The sequence below is a fragment of the Hemibagrus wyckioides genome, linkage group LG13 (assembly GCF_019097595.1).
Source record: "Hemibagrus wyckioides isolate EC202008001 linkage group LG13, SWU_Hwy_1.0, whole genome shotgun sequence".
Taxonomy (NCBI): domain Eukaryota; kingdom Metazoa; phylum Chordata; class Actinopteri; order Siluriformes; family Bagridae; genus Hemibagrus; species Hemibagrus wyckioides.
In genome coordinates this window covers 9,039,973-9,052,500 of record NC_080722.1, presented here as the reverse complement: position 1 = coordinate 9,052,500, position 12,528 = coordinate 9,039,973, and the positions used below count along the sequence as shown (strand labels likewise).

The 12,528-nt window shown below is 36.0% G+C and overlaps 1 protein-coding gene across 3 annotated transcripts in view; it reads left to right on the top strand.

Annotated features, from left to right (window-relative positions):
• rnf213b (ring finger protein 213b) overlaps positions 1-12,528 on the top strand; it is a 40,089-nt gene that overhangs the window by 3,537 nt on the left and 24,024 nt on the right. For all 3 annotated transcript variants that reach the window (XM_058406220.1, XM_058406221.1, XM_058406219.1), the window contains exons 2-24: positions 1-113; positions 196-351; positions 654-823; positions 911-1,173; positions 1,260-1,498; positions 1,923-2,129; positions 2,668-2,890; positions 2,989-3,044; positions 3,374-3,536; positions 3,612-3,755; positions 3,833-3,931; positions 4,026-4,154; positions 4,453-4,618; positions 5,290-5,457; positions 6,001-6,150; positions 6,238-6,863; positions 7,229-7,388; positions 8,338-8,555; positions 8,654-8,797; positions 9,532-9,684; positions 9,805-11,254; positions 11,958-12,142; positions 12,245-12,400. The exon at positions 1-113 is cut by the window's left edge. In XM_058406220.1, coding sequence (XP_058262203.1) covers positions 1-113; positions 196-351; positions 654-823; positions 911-1,173; positions 1,260-1,498; positions 1,923-2,129; positions 2,668-2,890; positions 2,989-3,044; positions 3,374-3,536; positions 3,612-3,755; positions 3,833-3,931; positions 4,026-4,154; positions 4,453-4,618; positions 5,290-5,457; positions 6,001-6,150; positions 6,238-6,863; positions 7,229-7,388; positions 8,338-8,555; positions 8,654-8,797; positions 9,532-9,684; positions 9,805-11,254; positions 11,958-12,142; positions 12,245-12,400 — 5,538 coding nt within the window. The remainder of the gene's footprint in view (positions 114-195; positions 352-653; positions 824-910; positions 1,174-1,259; positions 1,499-1,922; positions 2,130-2,667; positions 2,891-2,988; positions 3,045-3,373; positions 3,537-3,611; positions 3,756-3,832; positions 3,932-4,025; positions 4,155-4,452; positions 4,619-5,289; positions 5,458-6,000; positions 6,151-6,237; positions 6,864-7,228; positions 7,389-8,337; positions 8,556-8,653; positions 8,798-9,531; positions 9,685-9,804; positions 11,255-11,957; positions 12,143-12,244; positions 12,401-12,528) is intronic.

Below are 12,528 nucleotides of genomic sequence, written 5' to 3'. Positions count from 1 at the left end.
GAAACAAAACCAAAGTCATATGCTGAAGCAACATCAAGCAAAGACTCAAAAGACAAAAAGAACCAGACAGCAGCAGCGCAGGAGGGTAAAACCCATGACAGTGCAGCACAGAGGTAGACTTTATTTTAACACTATGGCTTATTTGTTCCTCACTATAAGAAAGTCACCGATATCTAACACTTTTTATTCCATTAGGAAACCATCCCCAGTGAGAGGGCCAACTGGGAAACCAATGTTCACATTTTATGTCTACTTAGTACTGGACAAACACTTTAAGTTTAACAGAGAGAAGGACAAGCTTCTGATCTGTACTGAAAATAGTTCTAATGAACTGCACATAACCCTGTTCAGGTGAGCTTACTTTTATAATATTGCAATATATTGGTTATATTTATATTGGTAATATATTTTTTAACTCTGACATCCACTCTGGTTATCATGAATAGAATCTGTTGTATTATAGCAGAGAAAATAATATTGCTGTATTATTGTGTATGTTTATGATGTAGTTGTTGCCAAGCAGAAAGCAGGCCACATATCAAACACTTACTACATACTGTATATAAATATAATCTGAATTCTTAAATGGAAGTGATCTTGGAGCATGTTCTCATACATCTTGATTCTTTTCTTTGGTTTCTACTATATAAAAGGCCCCTAAAAAAGGATGGCTATTTGATTGAGGCAGACTTTTCTGTCGAAGAAGGTTATGTGCAGAGAGGCAATGTGATCAGATATAAATATGCAGTGCAGCAACAAGGAAAAGAAAGACAGGAAATTGCCACAAGACATATTCATATGCCTTACAATCACTCAGAAAAAGGTAGGAAAAATGTGTGCATTTTCATTTTTTTTTTTCTTTGTAATTGGCCACTATTTGATTTGTGTATCCTTTTCTTCTCCTGTCTAGAAATGCACATTTTTGAGGTCCAGGTGATGTACTCAAGTCCAGGATGGCTGCAGAGATTTTTTAGAACTGCAGATAAAATCATATCTGGGACCTGGCACAGTTCTGCATATTTACTATTGAACAGATTGTTTGAGAAATGGGAACCATCAAACCAGGAGGCCATGAAAACATTTACACAGCTCTTATACCAATATCAGTGGTGTTTTCTCAGTGCCAATGAGCGAGTTTCTTACCACTTTGAGCTGACTACTCCTTTTATAAAGGTCAGTCAAAGCTTTTAAATCATATAAAGATAATCAAATCTTTGAGAAATTGTTAAGCATCCTTATCATTTAATTCTCTGTTTTAGGTGCCTGACCTGATAGCAGCAAAGCTGGTTAAGATACTGAATGGTGAAACGGAGGGAAAGTCAGAGAACTCAGTTGATGTCAGCCCTCTTGCAGTAGGCCTCTCAGTATTCCAGGTGACACATGGATGTAATGTCAGTCTTGGGATTAAAGACTGGGGTTTGCTCTGTCAGCTGGTCTCATCTGCCCCTGCTCTTAGACAAGTACATGAAATTCAAAATTCCTTTCCAGCATTGCAGTAGTAAGTATAAAATCAGTAATTCATAGTTGAAATTTTTCATGGTAAAAATACAATATTTTATTTTAAAATATGTTTGATTAATTATTGGTATGCATTGGGGATATACAGGCAGGTAATACAATTAGGAAAAACCTACGCCCTAGGTATCGTTTCCACCTCCTATATTACCATTTTCTTCTGAGATACAGCAGGATCATATTTTTTCATCAATGAGTATTTCAAAATCATTTGAATCATTTAGTAGTATTTTTTAAGCTATTAATATGATGCTTATGAATGTGTTATGGAGATCTGCTTCACATAGCCTTTAGGAAAGCCACAGTTATTATTATTAATATTATTATTATTATTATTATTATTATTATTATTATTATTATTATTATTATTATTATTAATTATTGTTTGGTTATGTTCTTTAACACAGCACAGTGATAGGTCTGATGAACAAGTGTGCGCGCCTTCTGCTCTCAGAGATGGTTCTGCTGGTTCCTCTCCTCCACTCTGTGAGGCAGCTTGGTGCAGACTCGGGCCGACTCGGGCCGACTGTGGAGGAACCAGACCAGACTGGACTAAACTATGTGGAGTTCCGTGCATACAGAGAGAGAATGAGAGCATGTTCTGATAAGAGAAGGTTTGCATTTTGTGTTATTTTTATTATAAAGAGTCTCCAACCCTTATTTATGATTTTTATTTTACCCTTTACCATTATACCACATTATACCCTTTTACCATTACCTCTTTTGTTTTTGTAAAATATAGGCATTCAGTTCCTGTAAATCAAATTATCTGTGTATAAATAATGCTTACATATATATATATATATATATATATAAAATTATAATTTGTTTGTAATTTCTTTGATCTCTCTGCTATAAACCTACCACTAATGTTTACTTCGAAAACATTATCTAAATGATTGAAATGATTTATTTCAATTCTATATATATATGTACTAATGTTTACTTCGAAAACATTATCTAAATGATTGAAATGATTTATTTCAATTCTATATATATGTATATATATATATATATATATATATATATATATATATATTCTGCCTACAAATATATTCTCAGAAAATCCATAATTGGGATTATAATTGAGTAAATAATAAATGTACTAAGGATAAATTTCTTTGTGGATTTGCAACTTTCTTGTTTTTCAAGAATGATCCTAGAGCTGGTCGAAAAACACAAGCTGTTGGCCAAGGACAAGCCTCATCTTTTGAGTGCCTGGCTGTCCATGATGGCATTTGATGACATATCTGTGTTTGCCAAGTCGACAGACATTCTGCCTGAACAATTAATTCAGAGCCTGATGTTCAGATTGAGAGATTTTCAGTCGTACCTTCGCAATGCTGATCCTAAACATACACAACAAAATCTGGAGGTGGGTGGTACACAGATGGCTGTCTCTAAAAACAAGTTATTGATCTGCACCTCAGCAAAGTGTTTCACAAAGTTTCATAAATGCTTTTTATTTTGCAGGTCACAGAAAAGATTTTGACGTATCTGTTGAACTGTGTTGATAAGGACAAAGAAAGGTAAGATTCTAGGCTGTTGCTATTAAGGGGGGTTCTTGCACAATACTGTACCACAGTGCTGCCAATTGTTTTGAACCTGATTCATCAGAAGTTGATTAATTTTCTCTAACAGCAGTTTTGACAGATGTTGTGTAAGAGAAATAAAATGTTTTCGAACATGATGATCAATGTTGGTTAGGTATCAGTAACTTTACATCAAGCTGCATTTTTATTTTATATTTTTCTAACCACATGTCCAGGAGGTTTAGTTCCTTACATAATGAATTCATATGAAGTCCATACTGATGTTTTTGTCATTTCATATTTTATTTTATGTGATTTTATTTCAGACTCATGAGCTCTAAATGGTTGGAGTCCATCTGTCAGTGCTGCAGACACATCCATAAGAGCACTTGCACACTGACTCGACTCGTTCCATCATATAAGGCACCAGTGCTGTCCTTTCAACTAGTGCTTAAAATGGCTGAAATTCAGCATGAATTTCTTTCAAAGGTATCACACATCACTGCTACACAGCATCAAACTCTATTCTACAGCGATTGTTACAACTTAGTGATTTTCTTTTAGCATGGAGAAGAGAAGGATTCAGAGAAAGTCAGCCTTTTGAAACAACTTGAAGCCTCTCAGAAGGAGTTCAGTCAGTGGAAAGACAATCTACTGCAGAATTGTCTGATTCAATCTTCCAGACTCAGTTACCCTAAAGAAATAGAGGTACAGCAATAATAAAAAATAACTGGACTGTATTTGTGTTTTCAGAAGTCTAAACAACTGTTTTTTTCTTCCTATAGCTTTGGAATGCTTTCTTTGGGCTGGAGTGTTCAGTTCCCACTTTTACAGAGCAATGGATGTGCAGTGTAGAGAAAGGTTTGAGAAAGAGGATCTCTGAGGTAAACCCTCAAAAGGGCTTATTCATGGTTGGCTGTTAACCAATAATTCATGTAAATTATATAATTCTTTGCTGTATTTTCTACATTTCTATAGCTTAGTGACATACAGCAGGTCCAGATCTGCTGTCTGGAGACACCAGCAGAAGCTATAGAGAAAAGCCACACCACAGTTCAGACTTGTTTTCAGGATTTGTGGTTCTCCGCCATTAAAAGGTTATGCCAGGTAGGTGGCAGTTTACTTAATTCCATGATCAGTAGGTTGTGTACATTTTAGTCTGTTTTTAGTCTCTTCAGTTTTACTTACTATGTAAGTAAATGACATTTGCATATTCTCCATGTGTTTGCATGGGTTTGCCCAGGGTTCACCTGTTTACTCAACCTTTAAAACAATATGGTGTAGGTGCATTACCTACAGAAAATACACAAGATTGCCTAGATGTGAATGAGTATGTGTCCTGTAAACCTGGCCAGGATAAAGTGATTACTAAAACTGAATGGATGAATATTCATGTCACATTCAGGCAGGTAAAGAAGGGAATCTACTGCAGACTCTACTACCACGCCTGAAACATGTCTCCTCATCCATCTTATCCTTCATAATTACCGAGTCAACAGCTTGTTTTGGAGAAGACAGAGTGTCGCAGCTACTAAATGATCAATCTGCCGTAAACATCCTCTTATCTCAAGGTACACTACAAATCTTAAGCCTTATTGGTTAGGCACATAATTCTCTTCTATGAAGTATATACAGCATTCACTTTATCTGTCACTGGCACCTTGACACCTGTATTAAGGCAGGGCCCTTCTCACCTGGTTTTTCACAGTATGTACTCAGAAATAGTACTGATTCTGTAATTAGTGGAAGTAAACGACAAATTTATATTAATGCAAGCATCACATAACATAAAAACCTTGTCCAGTTTCTCTGGAAGAATCTCAAATGACATGCTACGAAGTACTCTTGAAGGAGAATCTATTTGGAATTTTAACCGATTTATACATGGCTCATTTCACATAGATCAGAAATAAGAAATGTAAGAAACGTAATGTCAATTACACACAAGCATAACTGTGGTATAGTTCTGATAGTTAGTTTTTTTTTTTATAGTTTTTCACTATCAAAAACCTTTCATTTTAAATTGTCAGTTGTCTTAATGGTACGTTACTTCTAGCCCCACCCATATGCCCATTTTAGTCACACATAGTACCTCAGAAAATAGGATTTTTGAAAAAATTGAAACAGATGAATTTGATATTTGAGTGAAAATCACCTTTTATCAAATTTACCCCACTTTAACCCGCCAACAAGCCTGAGATCACAGAGCATAGCTAACAGCCTGTATTTTCTCTTTCTTCAGGAGATTGGAGTCAATGCAAGTTAAATGAAGAGGCCAGTCAAGTCATGAGCACGTGCCAGACTACTTTTGGTCATTTGGTCAGTTCTCTTTGCCAGGGTAATATTCCATTTGGTCAACTGCAGATTATTCTGAAACATCGAAAACAATTCCAAGAGCTGTATAAAAAATGTAAGTGTGCCATATGATATTTTAATACCTATCCGAACAGCCTTTGCATAAAAGTCACATGAACTACACATGCAACTAATTTTTTAAAATGTAATGCATGTTATTAATTTTTTGTTTCATATTACAAATTTATTTTCACAAATTTTTACACACTATTCTATTATTTTGCATTATTGTTTCAAATGATGTGATTTTTTTTATTTGCAAAAATGATTAACGGTTTATTTAAAAAAATTAATTAATATGTGATTCATTTATTTAATTTTTTTTAATTAATATGCAATTAATTTATTTTGACATGTAGACGTGATTTATTTCACGTGATGCCTTTCTATTCATGGTAGTTTTTTACATGTAGGCCATATGATTTCATTTTTCACATTTTTACATGGTTATTTTCACATGTTCACTTTTCACATGTTTAGATGTTTGCGCAATTTCAGGGTGTATTATAGTGAAACTGCAAGATTGGTCGCTTTATATTTGTTGCATTTTATCATTAATCACCATGTTATAAATAAATGATTATATCTTGCTTTTTAGGTAAAAAACTTATCAAACTAAATAAAATCACTATTGAGGCAGAAAGACTGCTTAGTCAAAGAGAGAAAGATTATCAAGCTCTGCTGGAACAGAGGACACATATAGATGTCCTCATAAAAATGGTTGGGAAAATCTCAGAGATGATTCATGGTGAGTTTGCTACTCTACAGAAAGTGAGACTGTATGTTCATCTGCGTTCTTAATTTAATATGTTTTTTTCTGTTCATGCTCTGTCAGTACCTGAGAACTCACAACTTGAGAAAGAACACAAGATTGATATGCAGCCAGTAGGATTAAATGAGCTGGTGGGAGTACAGTCATGCTTCTCCAATGAAGATCTAAAAGATATTTCCACAGGGCCAGTTCTATACCTCAGGGCCGTCTTACCTACAGTGCTCGATGCAGCAAGACAGATGCATCAATTTCAAGACAGCAATCTCATTCTAAAATCATGGATGGACAGAGCAAATGCACTGGCACATACCGTCACTGGTTCTCGTCATCTATCTTTGAGTCTGGAAGAAGTGCTCTCTAAAATCTGGCAGCCTTCTCTTAGTGACTTTTTCCAGCTAGGTACACGGATTGGATATGGATATGTGACATTTGAGGAAGTAGACAAGGCTGTAGAGGAGTGTGAAGACAACGGTGATGGCACTCGGCTCAAGAAAGAGATGGATTTTATGGCCACTAAGCTTGAGACATATCCAGGTCTGGAAAAAAACTGGCCAGACCTAAGGTTCAGTCAGATCCAGGAATACAGACAGCTTCACCATGCAGCAGAGTCTGCCAGCGCAATACTGAAGATAAAATCAAGACTTAATCTGAAAGGAGACTTCAGCCATATATGCAGTCTTACTCAACTGGTAAAAGGAGTTTAATCACAATCCTTATCATACTTGTTTTAAATGTGTGTTTGGAAAAAAATTGTAAATGTATAGTATTTATTGTTCAACAAAAATACTGTATGTTGTACTGTAAATGATGCAAATAGAGCAGTTCATTGGACAGCCAGATGAGCATTATAGTTTATTGTGACCTCTGACCGTGACGTACTGTAAAAGTACAGCAGTTACCTAAATATATGTTCAGGTGTTATAAATTTTGTAAATATTTTTGTAAATTTTTTTTGTTAAAAATGTGTAAATATTTACACTAAATTTCAGTAAATCGTTATAAATTTTACAGTATTTTATCTGTGTAAGTTACAATAATGTAATGTCTTGTGCAGAGCGAAAAATCATTCAAAAAGAAGCATCTAGCATCGCTGAGCAGTGACCTTATTAGTGCCAAGCAAAAGCTTTCTCACATCAACCATCAGCATACAGCTTGTCTGGAGGCGTTCCTGAAGAGTGAAAAACTCGTCGACTGGGTTAAAGCCACAATTGAGAGTAAGTTCATTATGTCTTGAATATGTTCAGTTTTTCATAGACAGATTTCTACATTAGTATGCCTTTTCTGAGCATGTATTATTATAATATTTGATAGTAAGCTAGTAGTTCTCCAGGGGAATTATAAGATTCTGTATCTATTGCTTAGTTCATAATGAATTACCAAACCATTACTTAATGATTACTGTATAATAACCCAGTTGTTATATATTAATGAATGAACGAATGAATGTGACTCAGGTGTTAATATCAAAGTCAAAGTCAAAGAAGCTTTATTGTCACTTCAACCATATATAGCTGATGCAGTACACAGTGAAGTGAAACAACGTTCCTCCTAGACCAGAGGTGCTACACATAACACAGACAAAGTACAGTGACGCAGACAAACGTAGAGATAAAACTAAACTATACTTAAGGTGCAATAAAAATGAAACTAAACTTAAGGTGCAAGAAATAAACTAGACATACAACAGAAGTGCACAGGATGACAAGACAAGACAGTGCAGACAAACAACATATAGACCGACTTTTGTGCAAATAACAGTGTATACAGTGAGTGCAAATATGAAATTGCCACTTTGTGCAATGACAGTGTATACGGTGAGAGCAAATATGAAATTGACACATGTAAACAGGATTAATATAAAAAATGTAAAGTGACATGTGCGTGCAAACAGGACAATTTAGTGTGTGTGTGTGTGTCTGTGTCCAGCACAGTTCAGTTCCTCTGGGAACACAGTTCTCAGCTTTTGTGCATGTGTGTTATGTATGCGTGTGTGAGTACGTGTCCAGCACAGTTCAGTTCTCTAATATAGTTGTTTAGTTAATATAGCTCAGCTTTGTCCATGCATAGTTACCTGTGAATTATTGAAAAGTATTGTTAAAGTGTAATGCTTTTTCTACTTAAGTGTTTTTGCTTCCTACTTTACCCATCTGTGCTCTTCACCAGATCGAAGCGAGCTGAAGGTGTTTACGGATTTGGCGTCTATTTCGGCTGGAGAGAATGACCTTGAGATTGACAGACTGAGAAGTTTTCAAGACGCTGTCTCGGGTTACAGTCCATTGTTATACTCTTTACGTGAGGAAGCAGGTTTTGAAGAGTTTATTGCCCGTGCTCAGGAGGTCTGGGATGCTGTCCAAAAAGATGAAAAACTTCCAGAAAAACTGGTAAGTGTTTGTTCAGAATGATAAGGTAGATAGACCTCTTTCTGCTCTCAAACCGAATATACGACACTGAGCAGAATTAACTTGCATTCTCTCTGCAGAAAAACTCCACTTGTTTGTTAGACTGGCTTAAAGGACTGAGTGAGACTCATGGCTCTGTGGAAAAGTCCTCTCTTTATTTCGCCTCAGCGATCAATACCCATGGTGTGTACCATGTTGGCTGGCCAGCTAATTCTTCTGGAAAGGTGAGTAGACAGTTGAAATAGTGTGTCAATTAACTCAAAGAAGACACATGCAGGTTTTATATCCATGTGTTCGTTCTAATATATTTTTTCTCTAATAACAACTTACACAGGGATTGTTTGGCAGATGTTCCCCATAAACAGATTTAAGTGTTAGATTTAGACAAGTGTCAAAACAATTGAGTGCAATTATAATTGAGTGCAATTTAGAAAGTGTCATAACACCGACTGATCCACTCATTATTCTAGGTTGAATTACATTGGAATGATATCTATGTCATCACTCTGTAGCTCAGGAAAGTTCTAATATGTTGGTGTGACAAGACCTCAAACATCAATTCCAAAATCATTCACATTGTGTCATTACATGAAACTGATGTTTCTTACAGTTTATTAATAGCATTGGAATATAATTGTTAATACAGTGTCACAGAATTTACATAAATATTTTGAAGCTCATATTCTTGGATTCAGAGACAGATTCTTTGTGCAGGCCACATTGTACTAATTTGAGCTAATGTATTTGTGCTGTGTGGATGAGATATAAGCTTTTTATTTACACTTTTAATTTGCTATTTTAAGGTGTTGTGCCAAGGAAAAAAGTCTTTATGGCATCTGATATTTGTTATTTGTTTGCAATAAGCCTTTTTAAATGTAGACCAATATATGTTTTTATGAAGGGATTTGTGAAGAGAGATTTTTTGAGTGGGATTTCTTTTTCGTTGCTTTTTTTCTAGAAATCCCTGGGCAGTGTTTTATGTGTGAAGGTGAAAAACAGCGTAATGGAAAATACACTCAGTCTTGATCAATTACTGGACTTACAGAACAAACTGATGCTGATGTCATCCCAAGGAGAGCATGGCAAGGAGCAAGTAAACAAGTTCACAGAGGTCAGTTTACCAGAACACGTATTCTGAATGATATTTTGATGGATAGATAGGATGGGTTATACGGTTATGAATGGAAGACATTATATAGAGATTTTGAAAAGTTAAATCTCTCTATTCCAGATATTTGAGGGAGTACAGAGAATGGGATGCATCCTCATGCAGCTATGTTCATCTGGCAACTTATTCTTCCGGGACATGTTTGCACTTGTAAATTGCAATCAGGAAATGGACCCCTGCATTAACCTAAACGTTCCCTTGCTTAGGAAAGACATTGTGTATCATGGACATGTTGCAGAGGAGCTTCAGAAAGTATGCCGCACTATGGAAGACTGCCATGAAAATTGGTGTAGCTTCATGTCTGAGCTGCGGTCTCAATTCTATGAACTAAATTATTACACCTCAGAACAAGTGGTCTATCTTTGCCACTGGATTAACAAAATCTGTGAAAAAGGAATGCCTGTGCCACAACAAATCTGGCACTTGCTCAGTCCACTTAAGCCAGACAGTACACTGAGAGATATCAGACTTGCCTTTGCAAAGGCAAAAGAGAGTCTTCAGTCTGAGTTTCAAAGTCACTTCAGCTCTGACTCAGAGTTTGAACAGTCTGTGGATATTAGCAGACTCGGAGGGCACAAAGAAAACGCTAATATTGATGAAGACACTGAAGTAGAGAGTGTTGACATTGACACTGAGGATATGCTAGAAGAATCTAGCTCTGTAATATCTTCTGAAGAATATTGTGAAAGGAACAGGTATCAGGAGGATACTGAAGAAGAAGAATATGTGACTGAAGAGGATCAGGATGAGTTGGAGGATGGTAGTGATGATGGTTCAAAAAAAGATATGATGAACTTTTATCTCTCTTCCACACAGACCCATAAATGCAAAATTACAAACACAGTTATGGAAACTCTTGAGAATTTGTGGCAGGACTTCATGAATAACATGCCCAAATACCTTACACAATACATGGATATTAAGATCCTTGCTCAGTTTCTTTCCTGTTTCTCTGCTTTGAACAAACTAAACATCATGCGTAAGTTGCCATCTATTCTTCAAGATGGAAAGCCCAATCTCATTCTTTGCCCTGCTGCAGAAATAATAACCACCACACTTGCTTTGTACATGAAAAGCCCAGAACAGGCTTTTCCCTCAATTGATGAAGTTCTAATGTGCCAAGAGGACACAAGTGAAGAAGAGGTTGAGATCTTTCTTCGGCGATGCCTAGGCCAAGGTGCTCCAAGCCACCATCAGAAAATCTATACACTGGTTAATCCAGGTTTACTGACCTATGATGTAAGTGTGGCTCTGGCAGAGCGATTTGAGGCAATGGAGCGGAGTGCTGGATCTAATTTTCGCATGGTTATAGTCTGTCCTGTGAACCAAGACAGATATATCCCATCATTTTTTAGCAACTACAAGGTGCAAGCAGGAGTGAATGTTTCTTTAGAAAGTGCCAAGCAATACCTCCAGCATCATTTAACTACTCCATATGTTCAAGGACATCAACGTAAGGTGTTTCCAGATGGTATTTCATCCTGGTTGATTACCTCTAGACGTGCAGCTGTTGGTGTGTATATAAATATATGTAAAAACACATTTGATAAAGTAAATATATATATAATAAATATATATACACTACCAGTCAAAAGTTTGGACACATCTTCTAATTCCATGGTCTTTCCTGATGTTTATTTCTTTCTACATTGTAAAACAATGCTGAAGGCGGCCGAAATACACAATAATGTCCTTTGAACAGTTGATATTGAGATATGTCTGCTACTGATGCTCTGTAAAGCCTTCATAACGGCTCTAATCTGAGGTGCTGTTAATTGGTGATTTCTGAGGCTGGTGACTCTAAATGAACTTCCCCTCTGCAGCAGGGGTAAATTTTGGTCTTGCTTTACTGGGATGGTCTTCATGTGAGCCAGTTTCATCATGGTGCTTGATGGGTTTTGCAAATGCACTTGACAATACTGTTCTTGCAAGAACTATTCCAGAACACCTGACCTTCGTGTCTTAAAATAACAACTGACTGTTTTTGTTGTCATTACATATGGATTACTTAAGTCCATGTGTGTTATTTCATAGTTTTGAAATCTCCAGTATTATTCTAGAATGTAGAAAATAAATCCCTAAACAAAAAACATTGAATTAAAAGGTGTGTCCAAACTTTTGACTGGTAGTAAATGCAATAAAATGATCAAAATTTTAAGATAAAGTGTTGAATATTTCTACTTGCCATCTTACTTGCTGCTTTTATGCCCTTGCAGGAAAGTCACTCTATGTTACAAGGATGTTCCAGAATTTCAAGACAACTTTCCCAAATGCCACTTATCTGCCAGTGAGACTGGTAGAACCCAATGTTGATTTCGATTGCTTAGTCCAAACACTTTGTGACAAGCAGTCATCAATAAAAGAACAAGATCCTGTTCTCCTGCACATTGACACTGCAGCTGTAAATTTAACTTTACTTTTTTGCAAAATTTACTTTTTTATCGTTGGAGTAATTTTACTTTTTCATGAGTCTGATGCTAATAGCAGATTTTTGTCTTAACAGGTCCGTTGTGGTTTGGAGGAGTTCCTCTTCAGATTTCTTATTCTAGGATGTCTGAGTGACAGTGAAGGAAAACTATGGAGGAGAAATTCAGCCCACTTGATAGCAGTTGAAGCAATTCTGCCAGATTCTCCTCAACTTGGACAATCCCATAAAGAGGTTTGTCCTTTCCTGCACTCTATCACAACTAAGATGAAGTTAATGTTAATAGTTAAAACAATGTTAATAGTTAACAAAATAATATCATTCTAATTAAAGCATTCTTAAAATAAATGCATAGTTTTGCA